We start from the raw sequence: 19,510 nt of genomic DNA, 5'->3' as shown, positions 1-19,510 counted from the left end.
ATTCACATACTTTTTATATTTTTTTTAATTATACCCACATACTAATTTAAATTACGTATTAACCACAACACTTTATTAAACATTTTATATAAATTAAATATTTATATAAAATATTATTATTAATATATTTATGCATTCAATATATTTTATATTCAAAAAAAATTATACTATTGTGAAAATTAAAATACACTAAATATACTATAATAAAGTTCAAAACTCGAAAATTAAACATATATGGAAGCATTCCATTACTACCAACTAGGTTTGTCAAAATGGATATCCAAACCCGAAAAAGTCGGGTAATTGGATATCCGCAACCCGAAAAATCGGGTTTCGGATCGGGATCGGGATCGGGTATTGAGAATTTTGAATTTTCGGGTATCTGATAATCCGATACCCGATCGGATATACCCGAATTATCCGATTATTTTAAAAAAATTAATAAATCATATATTTATTCTTATATTTTATAATAAGTAATTAAATATTGAGTACTTGTACGATCGATGCGGTAGGTACGTACTAGTGGCTGAGGAGTGAGGATATTCTTGCTTTTTACAAACCCAACTCTCCGTTTTTTATTTTACTTGTAATTTCTAATTGTTAATAGTAGTATTAAAAACTAAAATAATGTATTAATATATTAATTCCAATTTTTAAAAAAATTTAAGTAATGGAGTATTTATTAAATATTAGGTTTATTGTTACTAGTTACTGCATCCAGACACGCCAATTAAATTTGAACTATATTTTGAATTTCTGAAAGTGTTAGGTTAATATTTTTTTTAAAAAAAAGCAAAATCGAAATTGAAATTGGGGCTGGATACCCGATTATTCGGAACTGGATACCCGAGTCAGGTATCCGGGTACCCGAAATAAAATTCGGATCTAGTATCGGGTATGAGATTTTGGGAAATTTGGGATCGGATACCCAATTTGACAGACCTACTACCAACCAAAAGAAATATTCCGGTGAAGACTTTATCAAGTATACTTGTTACACATTGTGATAAAGAAACGTCCTTTTATAATGATGCATGTTCACATCAATTATAAAATAAAGGATTAGTTTGCAGTATTTTAAAATTTTTGCGGTAGATATCCAAGTTTGGTGTTGTACACTAAATTTGGTGTTGTTTTAGAAAAAATACCAAAAATGGGTATGGATTTGGAGCATGGTTGGAGTAGATTTTTACACCAAAAATGAATTTTAATGTACGGTTGGAGATGACTTAATTTTACAATTCTACTACTTAATTAACCTGTTGAGGATTTGCAGTTTGTTGATGTGCATTTTTGTATCTTTTGCTTATTTCTGATTGACCTTTTTTTGTATCTTTTGCTTATTTCTGATTGACCTTTGGAAATAGGCAGGATGCACTCGCAAATGAATAAGATATAGAGTGGAAGTAAAACTTGTGCATTTATATCGAATTTAGGCCATAATTGTAGTTTCGTAAGAATTTAAAGCATGACCTCCAGTCGTTCAAGTTATAACAAAAAGTTCAATTCTGGTAATGAAATATTGTCGAGAGACTCAACAATCAATGTTCATACACCTACGGAAATGGAAGCATATCCGTCTGGTTTACAGCAACAAAGCAAAATTTTAAATGGATATTAAACACTATATGGCTATCAACGACGTTCACTCATCGTCTTCCTCATCCTCATCATCATCGTCATCGTTACCAGCAGCAGCATTCAGAGCATTTAACCTCTCAATCAACTTGTTCTTCCTCTCCTCATAAGTTAGCTTCTTAAGGTTGTACCTGAAATAATGTCATCCAAAATTCATGAACAGTAGTTTAATATGCCCCAAATATAGTTGGAAATAATCAGATTGTGTTTCCTCCTAAAAGTTTCTTGTAGCCAAAACTAATTTAGCTTGCAGGGAATGCATAGACATAATCATACCTCTTGTGCTCTGTTGGCTGCTTCTTTTCAGATTTCTTAGGTGTAGGATCAGCACGAATTGCAGCATGAACCTTCTTGTACACCTCTGCAATGTTATCTGCATCAATACCCCTCTTAATGTACTCACTGAAGTGAGACTGGTACTTCTCAGGCTCATCTTCGATCAGAGTCTGCAAATCCATTCAATAGTTTAATTAATTTTAAAGGCAAAGGAAAAAGTAAAGCTAGTGTAGAACGTTCCAAATTAGCCCATCTGTGAAAAAGGAAAACAAACATACCTGCATGTAAGAAGCAACGTGTCCACCATAGATATACTTACGGTGCACTTCAGCATCAAGCTGCTTGTTGTCCTTGCTAAATCCAGCAAATCTCTTGTCACTGTGTGGGATGTCAAGCCCACCATCCAGAGCTCCCTACGAGACAGCAAATCAAACGAATGAAGCAATTGAGCAATTTAGTGAGCATACAACACAATCTTCTATATCATGTCTCGAGTAAAAAAGTAAAAAATCCATTGCAGACAACAATGACACAAATTGTCCCATAGGTCTAGTCTACCTAGTCCAAACAAACCAGACAGTAAACCTCATTCTTGAGAAAATTTATATGATAATTGTAACCTGTTGCTGGAGAAAACAATCTGCTCGAGCATGATATAAACTGTCTGAAAAAATATATTCAACTTAATACCTTGAGGGCACCAAAAACTCGGTTTCCAGTAGTAGTTTTGATTAGGCCAACATCCAATAGGGCACGGAAAGGCCTTCTGCTTTCTGCAGGCTCAACTGAATAATCTTCTCCGGTTGCCTGCAAGGCCAAAATTGTAGTACAACTAAGAAACTAAGTCATCAAAAAATTACTCTCTGAACCACAAAGAGATGTGATGCGACCATTGAGTATAAAAAAGGTTACCTCCACATTTCCTTCGTACTCCTCATCCAACTCAAGGGTCTTCAGGACTCGACGACTCAAAAGAAGTCCGGTGCAGTAAGCTATCACATACGAACTTTTCAGATAATTCTTATAACTAAGAGATAAAAGATTTTTCAAGATATATACAAACCTGCAGCGTAGTTGGTGAGTCCAACTTCTAGGCCATAACGAGGCAGCTCATGTGCATATGCAGCAGCAAGAACATGATCACCAGCAATGCTCGAAGACAAAATCTGGCAAATTATGTCCTTGTTGGTCTAATAAAGATGTTAAGGCCAGCATTGCATCCATAACCAATCACAATCAACAGGCACAATCACAAGAATATAATATATACATATATATTAACATAGGCATAAGAAGTGTGTTTTATCAATAGTGTGGCCAAAGAGAGCACAAATCATAGTTTTTGGAAATAAATGCATTCATCAAGATATAGATGAAACATTGTAGGGTTGCACTTATTATTATCTATCACTTAATGGGAAATTCAATAACTACAGTGACAGGATACAAATCGCACAACAAAGCGAAACTTTGGAGTGTTGTACTTATTCTTATCCTGGTTAATCATGCGAATCCTTGCTCGATAATCAGTCTTCCCCTCTAGATTAAAAAACGCAATGAGAAAATTAATCCAAAAGAATGCGGAACCATAGAATCAGTTGAAATAAACTCATAGCTGGTTGCTTACCTCTTCTTCTCTTGTACTTAACTTGGAAACGCTTGAAATAGGCCTTGGATTTTTGGGCTTTGACGAAAACCTTCAGTTAGCATATAACACATTAGCAAATACTACAATAACATAAATAAAACATTGACAGGTATCTAATTCCAGGACTCCAAACATATTTCAACAGTATCAATAACCATAAAAGAACAATTAGATTTTATCCATTGTCAGCAAACTGTACAATAAGCTTTCAAATTTCATGCGAAATACTCAGATTTCAGTGTAATAAAACACGGATTTACATGTGAATATATTCTATCAATGACTCAGCCTATATCAAATCATAGATAGTTCCAATCCAGAACAAGAGCTAACTCCAATCCAGAACAAGAGCTAACCAAATCAAAACAATTGCAAGCAATTTAACTGTAAGCTAAGCTGAAATGCCTACTAAACAAAAGTCTGGTATCAAATCTTAACCTAGAACTAACATGCCGCCTCAGCAAATTTTGAGCTTGTTCCTTACAAAAACCTAAAATAGCCTAAAAGAGTTTAGGCCATACTGATTAACTATAAAGACAACAAATTACATGAAAATTAATTCCAAATAAATGCCATTGAGTTCATCATAAAAGCTCACCATTTTCACCAATTACCACAGGAGAGATTCCGCCGGGGTGATGAAGGAAGAAGGGAGGCAGGAATTATAGCGAAGCCGAAAATGAAGATATAGTACGGCAAAACCCTAGACCAAACGAACATCGGCCCATGAAATTAGCATTGGGCTTTCCATTCTGCAGGGTATGACTATTGGGCTTTTTTGCAATATTTCTTAAGCCACTTTTTTTTGGAGTAATAAATTGTTGTAACCTGAGATTTTTACGATTCGCTTTATAATTTTATTATTATAAAATAATATAGACTTTGATTTAGATGTTTATAATTACAAATTACTCTTAAACTAATCAATACCTGTATTATTTTGATGTGCAAACTTGAGAGTTTAGCGACGTTAATACAGTTTATTCCAAATTATAAAAAAGTTAAAACCCTGTTCCGTACATATTTTGTCTTCCTCACCGTAATACAACTTCGTTTTACAGATTGCCTTGCATCAATCCTAAATATCTCTGTCTAGCCCTAGAATTTTGCTGCAATCTCCCTAAAGCTGGGCACTGAATCTCTTCATCAGCTCATTAAGTTCCCAACTATTCTTAAATTGAGTTGGAAATTCAGCTGTTAAGTGTAGGTTTCACCTGTCTCATCGATGGCCGCGAGTGCTAATAATCCTTCAGGCGCTCAGAGAGATGGCAACACCAACAATAATAATAACGGCAACAGCAACAGCAACAGAAACGGCACTGCGCCGGAAAATACCAGCGGAAGCGGCGTGTCAGCCCAAACCTCACTCCGCCATAACCCGGGCATATCGCTTGATTGGACGCCAGAGGAACAATCGACGCTAGAAGATTTACTTACCAAGTCAGCCTAATTTTACAATTCTACTGTTTAATTAAGCTGTTAAGGATTTATGCAGTTTGCGGTTGTGCCTTTTTCTGTCTTTTGATTATTTCTGATTGAACTTTGGAAATAGGCAGGATGCACTCGCAAATGAATAAGATATAGAGAGTGGACGTAAAGCTTGTGCATTTATATAGAATTTAGGCCATAATTGTAGTTTCTTCAGAATTTGAAGCTTGAGCTCCTGTAGTTCAATTTATAACAAAGTTTCTCTTGATCTTATCCCAATTTTTAATTGCTTATGTTAGAATTCTTTATATTGTACTCCATTAGTTTCAGGGCTGAAAATTGATTTGAGTCAGTTAATCACATATCGATTTTAAACATCTATTATCTGGTATTGAAGATTTGGCTTGCATTGCTTATTTAAGAATGATAGAACATGGGTAGGAATATGCTCTTTAACTTACTAATATTCAGACAATTTAATGCACATAAGATCAAGCTTTAGAAAGCGAATACAGTGATTAAAAATGAACTGGTTCTGATTACCTTGGTTGCTTGGTTGTTTGTAACGTATAAACTGCCATACTCCATGCAAATTTACCGAGTTATTTTGTTCTTGCAAAAGTTGAGAAAGTGGTATCCATTTGTATGATGTATTTTGATACATTCCATAGCCGAACTTTACAGAATAAGTTATGTTCAGTAGTATATTCATCTAATGGTTCAACTCTGATACTCTATATAAGCTAACTTGGTCAAATTGATTAAGTGGCATGGATATCCATTTGTATGATGTATTTTGATCTATTCCATAGACAAAGGCTTCAAATTCTTGTCCCTTGAACCTTACAGAATAAGTTATGTTTAGTTATAATATTCATCTCACGGTTCAACTCTGAAAGCCTTAATAAGCTAACTTGGTCAAATTGATGAAGTGAACTTATGATTGTAATTCATAATAGGTGTGAATTGGAATGCTCCTAATTCATACCCCAGTTATCTTTTTCTGATTCAGATTTTAAATATGTTCATTTTTTCGACCTCTTTTGCCAGTATTTCTGTTAATTTTCTGAATTGACTTTGTTCTTAGCCTATTTGCATTAGTTGTTTCAATTTGTTTTCTGGTGAAGTTCTTGAGATCTAGCTTTGTATTGCATCTTGTAGATAATATTACCCTTCTGCAGATATGCCTCTGAACCCAACATTATTCGGTATGCCAAGATTGCTCAGGCATTAAAAGATAAGACAGTCCGTGATATTGCATTGCGTTGCAGATGGATGAATGTGAGCTTCTATATTTTGATGTACAAGCTTGAACATTTCTGAAATTCGTTGTGAAGCTTCAAAATTAAATACATTCAGTCATTAAGCTTCACTCAATTATTTATAATGACTATTTAATTATTAACATGAACACTGATCAAATTCTGTAACACCAGAAAATTAATCGCATTCACTGTCATTTCAATTAATTTTTAGTTTTAAATCGCTTAATTCAATCAATGAGGTTTATCCAAAGACCATAATGTTTAATTCTTGTTTCCCCTGAATTTTGAGATGGTGAAAGAATATTGTTTAACTTAAACATTTCAATAACTGATTATTAAATCCTTGAGAAATAGGACAATAATAATTGTGACTTAGTGCGTCTCGATTTAAATGTTTTGGTTTGTGGTTGTAAAAGTGGGCCCCACCTTCATTCGTGGCCTCAGATTATTAAGACTAAGGAAATTAGAAGGGATATTCCAGAATGTATTTGAACTATAAAACTAAAGAGATTAGAATGCATATTCTAGAAATCCAAATTTTAAGCCATTGTAAATTTTGGTAGTTTGGATTATGAAGACATGAAGTTATAGGAATCATTGCCCATTTCAGGGACACCCTCTTGGTTGTATGTTAGTGTATATCGATGGTGGATGCTACATAACCAGCATGATCCTGTATTTTAATCAGCAAGAAGCATTCACCAAATTCTGATTTTTGTTGACTTGAACGGTAAAAGTGGGCCTCACCTTCATTCATGGCCTCAGATTATTAAGACTAAGGAAATTAGAAGGGGTATTTCAGAATGTATTTGAACTACAGAACTAAAGAGATTAGAATGCATATTCTAGAAATCCAAATTTTAAGCCATTGTAAAATTTGGTAGTTGGATTATGAAGACATGAAGTTGTAGGCATCATTGCCCATTTCAGAGACACCCTCTTGGTTGTATATTTGTGTATATGGATGGTGGATGCTACATAACTAACATGATCCTGTATTTTAATCAGCAAGAAGCATTCACCAAATTCTGATTTTTGTTGACTTGAATGGCTCACTTTTTTTTCAGAAAAAGGAAAACGGCAAGAGAAGAAAAGATGATAACAATTTGAGGAGAAGTAAAGACAAAAAGGTACATGCAGTAGTTTGTGCTACCACGATCCTCAGATATGTGTTAAATTGTTAAATCTAACATAAATACTGTCTTATTATGGTCTTCTTTCCACTGTCTTATTTGTCCGGCAATATGGTGCTTCTCTGTCCATTTCTCAAGTACCAGTAATCAGGTCCTTAAACTTGGAAATTAGTGATACATAGCCTTTCTCAAGAGCTGCTTCTGAGTGAACCATTTGAGAATTATTTTATTTAAAAAAGTTGAGCTGACCAAATTAGAAATGTATACTGAACAGGAGAAATGTATTTCCTGGTTTTGAGCGACTCTGATTCATCATATACAGAATGTTGTGTGTTTATATAGCTATGGGTAGCACATGGACTTGAACAGTTTTAGGTTTGATAAATGATGCTTGTCAGTGTTTCAAGATGAGATAATTGTTAATCATGTTGTTACTGATCTCTGATACTTCTTAGTTTTGCAGTCAAGTTAATCAACATAACCTTAGAGGCTTATTACCTGAATCTCATTTTCCACATAGTAATATTGTTTAATTCTTTGGATTAATATGTGGCATTTCTAGTTAGATTATTATTTATTGTTTTAGGGACAATCCTTTTTCGAAGGTATGCGACCATGAACTATATTTGTTGCAACTAGTCTGGTGTTAGAGTTAAACATGGCCAAAAGTTTCTTGTTCTTTTTTCTTGTCGGAATTGGCAATTTGTTGAGTTCATCTAACGTCGGACACTTATTGCATTATGATTTTGACTTCACCTTCAGGAAAAAGCAATAGATTCATTGCCAAAATCTTCTCAAGTAGCAAGCCACACAAATGGCCTGCCATATGTTCAGCCGATATTGACTGAAAGTGATGATGGAATTTCATATACTGGTTAGTCCTTGCTCTAACATATGATATCATGATGTATTCATTGGGGAGATCAAACAGTTTTTCTGGGATGTCACGACATCGCGTAGATATTGTTTTCAGTTAGGTTTTATGTTTTCACAAATTTGCATTTCCAAAATATTTACTACCCTCCTCTTGATAGACCTTGAATGTGTTAGACTTTTCACAACCCTCCTCTGCTGTAGCATTATTCCCTGGAGTTTGAATGTTTCAGAGACAACTTAGTAGGATTTGTAACTTCTTGGTCTAGAAATACTTGCTTTGAGTAACTTAGAGCTGAATATATTTCCCATGCCTTTGAGACTCTTGAATACTTGCTGGATTTGAGTTTTGATTCTATCTGGTGTATGTCAGGATCATACAAAGTTTTCAACTATTTGTCAGTAGTGCAAGAAGCATCCCAACTAACAGAATGATGCCATTGACTTTATTAGCCTTTACAGTCAATTTTATTTTTTCTAAAGAACAGATTGTTTGAGTATTATCAAAAGATACGTGTTTATCTTGTCATAGATATGTGCCACAGTGTATACCTAAGTACTGTTAATTTGGTTAATTTCAGCTATTGGTGGAGTCACTGGACAGCTTCTTGAGCAAAGTGCTAATGCCTTGGATCAAATTTCTGCCAATTTTTCTGCTTTTAAGGTAAAGTGAATTTACAGTAAGATTCCCAATTTCCAGAAGTATTCTTTGTTCATGGCTAAAGCTTGATGCCTTGATTTGTTATTTGTCAATTATTCTGCAAGTCCAATTAGTTTGGCAGGACATTATGTGGCTCATCGTTCTTTAATCATGGAATAGGCTGTCCAATATACAAAGTTATATGCTGTGGACCTAAACAAGTCCTATTAATTTTTTGCTTCCAATAAACAATATCTGGTGTCTGGTTGATGTGCCATGGGAAGTTGTCATAATCGTCTATATCAATATGAGGCAAATGATCAGCAAATAGATTGCTCTGAAGTTTTTGGATGAAAATTGAAGCACTTGCTGTTTAAATAATGTGTTATGAGTTGTTCAAAGCTCTAGCTGTACAGCCTGTACCTATATTATAGATAAACTAAGTGCATGTAATCAGTGCTTATAACTGTTTTGAGGGTATTTTAACTAACTTATAGCTTCTGCCCTCTAACTTTCCCTCACTGAGTTTGTATCACCTCTGTTATACAGACTTTCCTTCGTCTCTCTCCCTCACTTGCTTTGCCAAATTGTCATTACATTACAGTTTTATTACGTTACTTCTCAATAACAGTGAGTACTAATTTTTAAACGACTAACTCTACAAAATGAATGAATATAATATTTGCTCTGTCCCACAAAATAGTGCGCACTTTGCCATTTTCGGGTATCCTCAAAATAGTGCACACTTCTTTACTTTTCATATTTGGACACAATTTCTTTACACTTTAGCCTCATTGTGTACTACTCCATTTACGAAAACAAAACAAACATGTCCCACTATTTTCTATGCCAACTAACACTAAAACAACAAAGTGGGGCCCTTTCACCACTCACAAAACACTAATGAACTTTTCTTAAATTCCGTGCCACGCTTGGGCGTGCACTATTTTTTGGGACAGAGGGTGTATATTCTAACTAAAAAAATTAACTTCCAAAACTTTGATCACATTTTAGACTGCTGGACTTATGATTCATTAACGAGGATCTGATTTGGATATTATAGAGCTGCACAAATCACTTTCTTTTATTTTTCTTATACTGCTTACCTTTGTTGAGGAGACGGTTTCAGCTTTTCAACCATATGATGGGATATTATATCTATTCTTTTCTTCTTTTTTTTTTTTTGAATTTTTCCTACAGGTCCATGAGAACATCAACCTCTTCTGTCAAGCTCGGACAAATATCCTTTCAATCTTAAATGAGTACGTCCTAGATACTTTATGTATTCCTTTTCAAAGCACAACTATTTTCTGAGGCATCCGTGTGAGATTAAACTTGTTTTCTGCAGTTGACAAGACTGTTCTTTTCATGTGCTTTTTATTGTCTGTCTACCTGTTCTAACCATGCCTTGAATGATAGTAAGAACAAATTATGCTTGCTAATGCTTGTCTTCTCTAATTGTGGAGTCCTTTTCCTTCCTTTTGTTGAATTTTGCTTTGCTGGGTTTCAGAAAACCCAGTTTAGTGGATTGGAAATGAAAATTTTCTAAAAATTGATCCAAAATTTTCACGAGTAAAACAAGTTTTTTGTTTTCCTCAATATTTACTTTGTTTTATCATGGACTGCTTTGCAGTTTCTACCACTAGTGAGGTTTCTTATAAATCAAACTTAGATCAGCCTTTCTAGGATCTGTATGTACTCACCCTCCCCTGGCATCACAAATATTCGGTGGACGGTTAAGGTGTGTAACACATGTATTTTGTGATGATGTTAACAGTGCAAAGAATGAAAAACAATTATCATAAAATAATAGTACTACAAACTGAACTGCCACCATCAATGTGGGTATTTGGTCTTTCCTATTTCAAAATATAAATTGTCGGATATTACTGTTACAATTTTGACAAAATAAGGGATTGATTTGATTTCTCCAATGCAGCTTCAATGACTTGCCAGAAATAATGAAGCAGATGCCACCACTTCCTGTCAAGCTGAACGTAGATCTGGCCAACTCCATTCTTCCTCAAGCACCCATGGTCAATAACTCTTGAGATGCTTCCGTGTTCTTACTGCTGATTCTGATTCTCCGAAGTTATGGTGCCCTGTGAAATATTTATAAGAACAACAAAAATTCTGCCAGTCAACTCTGTTCTAGATGGAAGTCCCCAGGTTTTCATTCTTTAGAGCCTAGTGATTGTCGCTGTGACTAGTCATTTGTAGTTGAATTTTTCTTTTTCGCCTTGATTTTCTTCCGTCTATCTGAAGTTACACGCACTGTGAATATTTCTAGTAAAAGAAATAGTTATGGAAGTCCCAGGTGTTCGTGCAATCACCAGAGTGTAGTTGTAACTTGTCATTTGTGGATTTTCCTTTTCGGCTTCCTCTTTGTTTAGAGATATAGTCGTTGTTATAGTGTACTATAGAACTCTTTTTTAGCTTTGTAAATAACTGTGGGATAAGTTAATGAAATATGTTCTCTTCATTTGAAGGGCATTTGGTGTGGTTTAAGATATGTCACTTGTATTTGTGTATAGTTTAAAGTTTTGCAGGGGCATAATATGCATTACTTATTTCTGAAGCTGACAAGAATTTTCAATTTATTTTGAGGAAAGCCACGTATTTTATCGCTCAGCTATCATTTTGCATTTTATAATTTTCTAGAAAAATATTCTTTTGCAGTACTATCTACGGACTCACTGTAAATTTGAAGGAAAACAATACAAATGAACCAAACTTTTTAAAAAAATAAAATAAAATAAAATAAAATAACTCCTATATAAAGGAGGAAATTACAACTGATGTCAAGAGGGCTCAAACTCGGCACCTCATACATTAATGTCTAAGCTCCTTGCCGCTAGGACAAAAGCTCTGGACAAGTGAACCAAACTTGAAAGACAGAACCTTGTTGCTGGAAGCTTAGCACAGTCTCCAGAGTAGTCAAGATCGATCCTCGCGAAACCTTCTAAAGCAATTCTCCCGAAGCTACACTCGTCAACACCACAACAAAAAAATCTCCTAATATTAAAAAGTAGTACTATAAGCATAAAAAAAATCTACTAGTACTTAAAAAATAGTATAAGTATAACTTAAAAAAAAAAACCGGATATCATATCAAATCCTGCAATACTTTACGTTGTTTTTCCATTTTAGGTAATTATCGAAGGACGTTGTGATTTTCAAAGAGGGCCGTTGGTTTTCCTCGTTGTCTCCCGCCATTTTGAATGACATCAACAAAAAAAGTTCGAGTCTTTTGAGTTTTCCATCACGTCGGGGTGCAATTGAATGAGAAATTATAAGAGGACAAAAAATAACAAAAGCCATATTTTAGGGGTCGTTAGTAATTTCCCATACTTGAGGGGCACTTAGCAAAATAAAAAAGAGGTAAATCCGTGGTTGAAAGAAACGGTGTTCAGGTAAACGAATAATCAACGTAGAAATCTGCGTACCAAATTTGTCAACCGAAACCCTTGTTTCTTCGCTCTCCAGCTCGGCGCGGGAAGGCGCAAATAAAGTTATCCGGTCGCTTTCTTCTGGATCAATTTGCATTCCCGGAGCCGAGCAATCATTTTTTTTAGCTATAAAAAGAATAATTATCAACTTAGAGCTCAGCTACCGCCGTGGTGGTTTCGTTGGTGGAGGTGGTGGTGACGGTGAACTGTAAAATCAATCCACAATGCTGGAAAACCCTAGTTCAGATGCACCAGCTGCCACCGTCAAGCGATACGCTCCTCCGAATCAACGGTATTGTGATGGTTATGTTAAAAAAGTATATTTACATATTTGTTCTTGCGAAATTTGGGGATGATGATGATGGGTTGATTGATTGATTGTTGCATGCAGGAACCGATCACTTGGCAGGCGTAAATCTGGTGGAGGTAATTTCATCTGAAGTGCAAATTAGGTTTTTTTTTTATTCTCCTGATTTTAGCAAGTTTTGATTCTGAATTAGCTATTCATAGTTCATCCCTAATGGTTTGATTGCAGTGATCTACATAGTTGTTATTGTGAATAATTACTGGCGTTTGTTGGAATAGTTATCTCATTTAGCTTTCTTCTAGTATAATAGGCACATGTTCTTTTTATTTTGTTCAGTAAATAATTTATGTTTCTTCTGTTATTAATACTCCATCTTAATGAAAATGTGGAACCTTTAGAGTTTGGACAGAGGTTTAATATTGTTGAGATAAACCTTTCTCTCTGTGTGTCTAAAGCCTAAATGGTACATCACAATCTTTCTTTTTCTAACACAGTTCACCTTTCTTCGGCCGAACTTGGTTACTTGAAGAACTTTGACTCTGCGAATTCATGAAACCATCATTAGGTTAAAATTGATGGGAATGGAAGTTTTATATCATATTTACAATACCCCTCCAATTATTTCGCATAAATATTTCTTTTTAAAAGCTCATCCATGTAGAAATGCTTAAAGGGTCCTGTAGATGAATCTTTTTTTTGATGATCTTGTCTCCATTCTCTTGTTTTTGTGCCAATGGTGCAGATCGACTAGAACGGGCAAACAGCTATGTGAATGATGTAGATAGGAACCCAGTTGGTGCCACCAAAGGTGGTGGTCTAGCAGATCATGGGGATTTAGGCTACAATGCTCGTGCAAAGTTAATACCTTTACAGGGGTGTTGCAACAGTGAAGCATCTCAGCTGCTGAACAACCGTATGTTTCATTATTTTCCTTTCTGTTTGAGTTCATATAACTCCACTTGTTTAGTATTTCTTTGATATCCCTCATGTAGATTTATAGATGAACTGATAACCTCTGTTAATCTTGACTCTTGTGACAACTGGAGCTCTTTTCTGTTTTAGAAAAGCGATATATATATGAGAAAGAAGCATTGATAACCTCAGAGCATCGAGAGCAACTTCATTTTATGAATCATAGATTCATAGTATTATTTTGGGTCTCATAGTGCCTAATGCTTATTGAGGTTTTATTTGAATATAAACCTTCTCTTGTGCAGTCTGAGAAGTAGAAAACAGACCTGAGCCTATGTATGGTATCCAAATACTAATACTGTTACCTGAAAATAGGGGTTGATCACAATGCCACTGCATGATATTATTTGCCCTAGCATGTCTTTATGAATTGCTGTTGTGTTAGGAGTATAAAGTTGTAAACTAATTTAATTTGATTTTTATTTCTTTTCTTTGGGTTTCCCTATGTGCAATAATATCTAGATGTGGGGAGAGTTTTCTGGGTTCATGCATTTCAGTGCTGTATTTTGTTTTGAAGGTTGGGCAGCTGCCATGAATGCGCATAACAGTTTGCCAGAAGATTCATCTGGTGAGTATAACAAGGGTCAAATATATCAATATTGGTATTGCTCTACTCTACCGTGAATTCCATCGTATACTCATCTTGTCATTAAATAACTATGCCTTGCAATTGTGAAGTACATTTCGAATTTATCACACTGAAGTGTTAGAAAATATAGTATGTCAGTCTGATAGTTCATCAAACTTGGATCTCTGGATGTAAGATGACAAAAGTAATTTATCTATGTTTTGAGATGCGTGGCTTGGTTTGGTGTTAATGGTACTCTTGTGTTTTTCAGAAAGGCCAGTTGTGTATGCAAGGAAGAGTGCTGCACCATGGGGTCACACTATTCTTCCACATCTGGTATGGTTGATTTCTTCTTCCATTTTCCTAACATGAAAATGCCAAAAAAACTGGAAAAGTAAGAAGAGAAGTAATTGTAAAAACTGTAATTTAACATTTTACCCTAAACAAGGTTACCAAAGTTTGCCATTTGTTATCTCCCTGATATTAAGTTTTGGTTAATGCATTCAGCTTGTTCAACCTACCGGTGGGGCCTCTGCTGGGTTGCAGGGAGATTTCTTAAATGAACTCCAAAAGGCAATGGATAATGCAAGTCCCTTCTCCTAATCCGTTGCTCACCACCTATGTGCGATTAACTTTGCATTTAGTGGATTTAATCTTTGAGCTGTATGACTAGGATTTGTTGTATGTGCTTTATGCCATGTGCTATGCTACTCCTTCCAGTGTAATCTATTTGTGTATTATAGGATGCTATATTGCTGTTAAAAGTCCATTTAGGACTATACTTCACCTTGTAAGACAACCAGATCTTGTCTTGTTCGGTAGCACTTGTTCTGTTAACGTTTGATTAAAATATTTTTCATCTTAATTATTTCCTTATGTTTTGGGCGGAAAATGAATGGTGGTGGATGTGCTTTGTTGTCTTGTTGTATGCTGTCTTAGATCGTTATATGTCTATGTTGAGTTGTGTCTACTCTGCTAAAGAGATGAGCTCAAACTCTGTGAGCCCAGAATGAATAAGGAATCCCGGTGTTTACAAAAGAGTCTTTCAAATCAAAAGCAACGCAAAATCATTAATCAACAATTATCAGGAAAGAACACACAGAGACGAACATAATATCAAGAAAAGATAACGCAGAAACTAGTTCATGAAGATATTATCATGCAACAGCGAGCTAATACCGATGATGATGATGATGTAGCTCTGCTTTTCTGGCACAAATAAAAAGATGTGCATCTAAAAGCAGCAACGGATCAAATGTTGCTATATGGTTACATTTGATAACGGACCGGTTATCGGAATCAAGAAAATAATAGCGAGGAGCCCATTGCTTCTATTCTTCAAATAATAGTTGAATTAACAAAACCACCTTCACACTGGCTAAATAAATAATACTTTCGATAACATTGAAGTAATTCGAAAAATTTCAAACTGTTTGCACTCTAGAACCAAAACTGGAAGCAAAAACAACCAAGAATATCATAGTATCAGAACCAAGTAAACTAAATTTTAACATTAAGCTACAATTAATTCGATTCAACATGTATTAAGAGGGAATACTCCAATATTTATATGACCGAATAATGTCAGTCATTTGGGTGGTAATATGAAAATTACTACATTTTTATTGCATAATTTAAGAGATTTCCCATTTTAGTTTTGGATTCGTCCCCTACAAGAGCGGAAAAGGGCCCACCGATGAACACACCAGTCAGAGAACAGGAACACAACCAAACGAGTGGAAGACACAAGAGATGACGTGTCGAGAGTCTGTGGGTCCCCTCATCAACTCTGCAACAAATCAGCTCAGCACAACTCAACACCCACACAACTAGATAAAAAAAGACTTGGGAAATTGAAGTTACCACTAATATAAACCGATTTCTGTAGAAAATTAATTAATTTCACGAATTTGTGCAGGCTGCTGAACGACAATATATATATGTATTTGATTCTTCTGAGCCTTCCACTCATTTGATTCTGGTGAGAAGCGACGAGTGTGGAAGTGAGAGAGATGGAAGAGATTGGTTTTTTGGGGTTGGGTATAATGGGCAAAGCCATGTCTATGAATTTGTTGAGCCACGGCTTTAAGGTTACTGTATGGAACCGCACTCTCTCGCGGGTAAAACCACTTCCTCTTGTTTAGATTTTAATGTGGAGTGACATCGTTCGCTACTTTGTTCTATTTTTACTTTTTGATGCAATGGTTATGTGCTATTGCTGTCACCAGTGATGTGATTTGATAGCATTTCGGTGTTTGTTTAGTTTGATGGAGTATTTAGCTATGATTAATTGCAATTGAATACTGTATATTGGATTTTGTGTATTTATTCTGTATAATGACTTTGTGTAATTAATCTGTGGCTTTGATGGAATTCTATTTGTTTATATCTGTGTTAAGTGAAAAGGATAGGTGTTAAAGGTTTCTGGAGTCTGATAAGTATTTCTTTTTGTTGATTCCAATGGTTTGCTCATTGCAGAGTATCCCCTATGAGCTCTGTTATTTGTGTATTTCTGTATCAATTAGTTTCACTTTTGGAAAAATTCAGTAACATACAGGCGATTCCTCGTTTTTGGGATCCCTTTTGCCATTGATGGAGAGGGAACATGAATCGAGTAAGTGATTATAGCTTCACGAAGAGTTGGCTTAATCTGATCACCGCAGTTTAGTACTTGTCCCATGTAGATTGAAATTTCCTGTAGGAAGTAAAAAGGGGACTAGTTTTTCACCTTCCGATCTCCAGATGACTGATGAATCTAATTTTATATGCTGTTCTAGAAAAATTATGTTGTTTCCCAATGTTGTTTTTGTTGTATGCATTATGTTGTGTGCAGGTTCTTGTTCATTAAGCTTATATGCCACTTGTAAAGAACGCAATAATCAGTTGGTTTACTTTCTATATTGAGCAAGGCAGTTTAAGCACTAAAACATAGTAACTTGCGTTACAGTGTGACGAGTTGGTAAAGCATGGAGCAACTATAGGAGAAACTCCTGCTGCTGTAATAAAGAAATGCAAGTACACCATAGCAATGCTGTCTGATCCTGCTGCAGCTCTATCGGTTAGTCAAATATGTTCTTTCATTCTTGGGTTATTGCTATTTCATGCCGACTCTCTTAGTTGATAATCCTTGTCAAATAGGTGGTTTTTGATAAAGATGGTGTGCTAGAGCAAATTGGTTCCGGGAAAAACTACATTGACATGTCAACTGTTGATGCTGAGACTTCGTCAAAAATTAGTGAGGTTTGAATTGCCAGCCTTTCATAATTTTTCTCTTTGTGTAATTAAATATGCAATTTTCATTTACTCTTACTTCCATAATCAATTCATTTAATTTTAGAAACTTTCCTTTACAATATGAAGCATATGACCTACATTTCTTGAAATGAAGCACAAACTAGCTTCATGCAAGACATTGTGTGAAACCTGAATCACTCCCTTTATTTGTATATCAAACTTTCAGCATTTTTAAAGCATCAAGTTTGGGGTTATGAATCATACGACTTATTAATTTTAGTCACTTAGAATGACAATTACCATCTTTTGAGCCAGCAAAATTAAATTCCTAGGTATGTTAGAAAAATACCATTAAAGTACACTGTACATCTTATGAATTGTTCAAATGTGAAACATAAGCCTTCTATGTATCTCCATAACTTTTGGAATGCACTCTATGCAATGTACAAAAGTGGAAATAGGAAAAAAAATGTTCATCCTCTCATCTCTCATTGTTCGGTGGTACTTTTCAGGCAATTACATCAAAGGGCGGTTGCTTCCTGGAAGCTCCAGTATCAGGTAGCAAAAAGCCTGCTGAGGATGGTCAACTGGTAATCCTTGCTGCTGGAGAAAAGGTGAGAAATATTTTCTTGTGTGCGTCGGCTAGAACTATATGTGCCCTCTGCTACTTTATGTTCTCTGATACCACAGGGCAGTACGACTCTGGTGAACATTACATTTCATATTATTTGTTCAAAATTGTAGGCGTTATATGATGCAGCCCTGCCTGTATTCGATGTATTGGGGAAAAAATCTTTTTTCCTAGGGAAAGTCGGCAATGGAGCTAAAATGAAGCTTGTTGTCAACATGACGATGGGCAGGTACAATGGTTCTTTCACTTCCTGATAACATTACTAGCATTTTTCCATTATTTTTATTGTTCCATTAATACCGCAGATAATATCCTGAAATAACTCCATTGCAGATAATATATGTTAAGCCTGATTTCATGTCTAATTTTGTATATTCTGTGTATGGCTTTATATTGTTATTGAAAACTATGGACTGAAAGAAAGAGATTATTGGATAACTAAAACCGTAGTACATATTCTTTAACATCAAATAAGGTAAGGTCAAAATTGCAAGATATATATTTCAAGAAACTGAAAAAATGTATTCCAAGTAGTACATCTTGCCTACTTATACGCTGCGTATAGATGATTAGCTGGATGAATCACACTCTGTTTCTTCAATGCAGCATGATGAATGCATTTTCTGAAGGAATTGTCTTGGCCGACAAAAGTGGACTGAACCCTCAAACTCTTCTTGACGTATTGGTGAGGCAAAGAAAGATATAAATCTCGGAACATCTTTCTCATATTCTACTGGAGCACCGTCTTTAAGGAGACTTCTTTAGCTTCACTCACTTTTTCGTGGCATTCTCTGGCAGGATCTCGGTGCTATTGCGAACCCCATGTTCAAAATGAAGGGACCATCTATGATTCAGGGCAGTTACCCCCCTGCATTCCCTTTGAAACATCAGCAGAAAGATATGAGGTTAGCTCTCGCCCTTGGGGATGAAAACTCAGTTGCGATGCCGGTGGCGGCTGCTTCTAATGAGGTATGAAACTAGTCAACCTGCATTCTTGTGAGTGTTTAACTGTTCATTGCCACAGTATTAACTAACACAAACAGTTTTGTTATATAACAGCAGTATGCATTCTTATATACGTGTATTCTGTCTTTCTAAATGTTTTTCTGGGTGATCAGGCATTCAAGAAGGCTAGAAGCATGGGACTAGGCGACCTTGACTTCTCCGCTGTGCATGAGACTGTTGCTTCTAGCAAAGGCTCATCATAATTCTATCATATAATCTGCATCCGCCTCAAACGTCACTGCTGCTGGTTTTGTCAATTGGTCGTGGAATAATTTGCAGAATGTCAGACGATGCTTTGAAGCAGTGACCATGTTAGTACTGATGTTTGCAGTTTATCAATTTAAGATTAAGATGATGGAAACATTTAAAATTGCTTTGATACATCGAAAAGACTTTGAGAAATTGGTGCAATTGTTCAGGTCTTGTGCGAGTGATTCATG

General features: G+C 35.4%; 4 protein-coding genes across 4 annotated transcripts; 3 read left to right on the top strand and 1 right to left on the bottom strand.

Moving 5' to 3' along the window:
- Positions 1–1,491: 1,491 nt before the first annotated feature.
- LOC125190247 (large ribosomal subunit protein uL18-like) lies at positions 1,492–4,297 on the bottom strand. Its single transcript, XM_048087495.2, has 9 exons — positions 4,164–4,297; positions 3,545–3,614; positions 3,365–3,456; positions 2,981–3,107; positions 2,830–2,909; positions 2,608–2,724; positions 2,196–2,330; positions 1,918–2,087; positions 1,492–1,772 (listed from the first exon to the last, which is right to left on the bottom strand). Exons 1-9 carry the CDS (start codon positions 4,164–4,166, stop codon positions 1,649–1,651), a joined length of 918 nt encoding a protein of 305 aa, XP_047943452.1. The 5' UTR covers positions 4,167–4,297; the 3' UTR covers positions 1,492–1,648.
- A 292-nt stretch (positions 4,298–4,589) lies between these two features.
- On the top strand, positions 4,590–11,412 carry LOC125190170 (uncharacterized). The gene is made up of 7 exons (XM_048087384.2): positions 4,590–5,005; positions 6,175–6,274; positions 7,326–7,388; positions 8,154–8,265; positions 8,846–8,928; positions 10,105–10,166; positions 10,844–11,412. Exons 1-7 carry the CDS (start codon positions 4,791–4,793, stop codon positions 10,953–10,955), a joined length of 747 nt encoding a protein of 248 aa, XP_047943341.1. The 5' UTR covers positions 4,590–4,790; the 3' UTR covers positions 10,956–11,412.
- An 889-nt stretch (positions 11,413–12,301) lies between these two features.
- On the top strand, positions 12,302–15,068 carry LOC125191253 (uncharacterized). Its single transcript, XM_048088768.2, has 6 exons — positions 12,302–12,645; positions 12,745–12,779; positions 13,403–13,573; positions 14,150–14,200; positions 14,472–14,536; positions 14,708–15,068. The coding sequence occupies exons 1-6, from the start codon at positions 12,578–12,580 to the stop codon at positions 14,801–14,803; spliced, it is 486 nt and encodes a 161-aa protein (XP_047944725.1). The 5' UTR covers positions 12,302–12,577; the 3' UTR covers positions 14,804–15,068.
- Positions 15,069–16,061: 993 nt separating this feature from the next.
- Positions 16,062–19,472, top strand: GLYR1 (glyoxylate reductase 1). Its single transcript, XM_048085216.2, has 8 exons — positions 16,062–16,320; positions 17,148–17,258; positions 17,339–17,440; positions 17,947–18,048; positions 18,179–18,294; positions 18,672–18,750; positions 18,864–19,034; positions 19,184–19,472. Exons 1-8 carry the CDS (start codon positions 16,213–16,215, stop codon positions 19,271–19,273), a joined length of 879 nt encoding a protein of 292 aa, XP_047941173.1. The 5' UTR covers positions 16,062–16,212; the 3' UTR covers positions 19,274–19,472.
- Positions 19,473–19,510: the final 38 nt, after the last annotated feature.

This window comes from Salvia hispanica, chromosome 5 (genome assembly GCF_029641045.1).
Source record: "Salvia hispanica isolate PSC_SH4W2 chromosome 5, Shi_PSC_v1, whole genome shotgun sequence".
NCBI classification, from domain to species: Eukaryota; Viridiplantae; Streptophyta; class Magnoliopsida; order Lamiales; family Lamiaceae; genus Salvia; species Salvia hispanica.
This window is presented reverse-complemented; position numbering and strand designations above follow the sequence as displayed.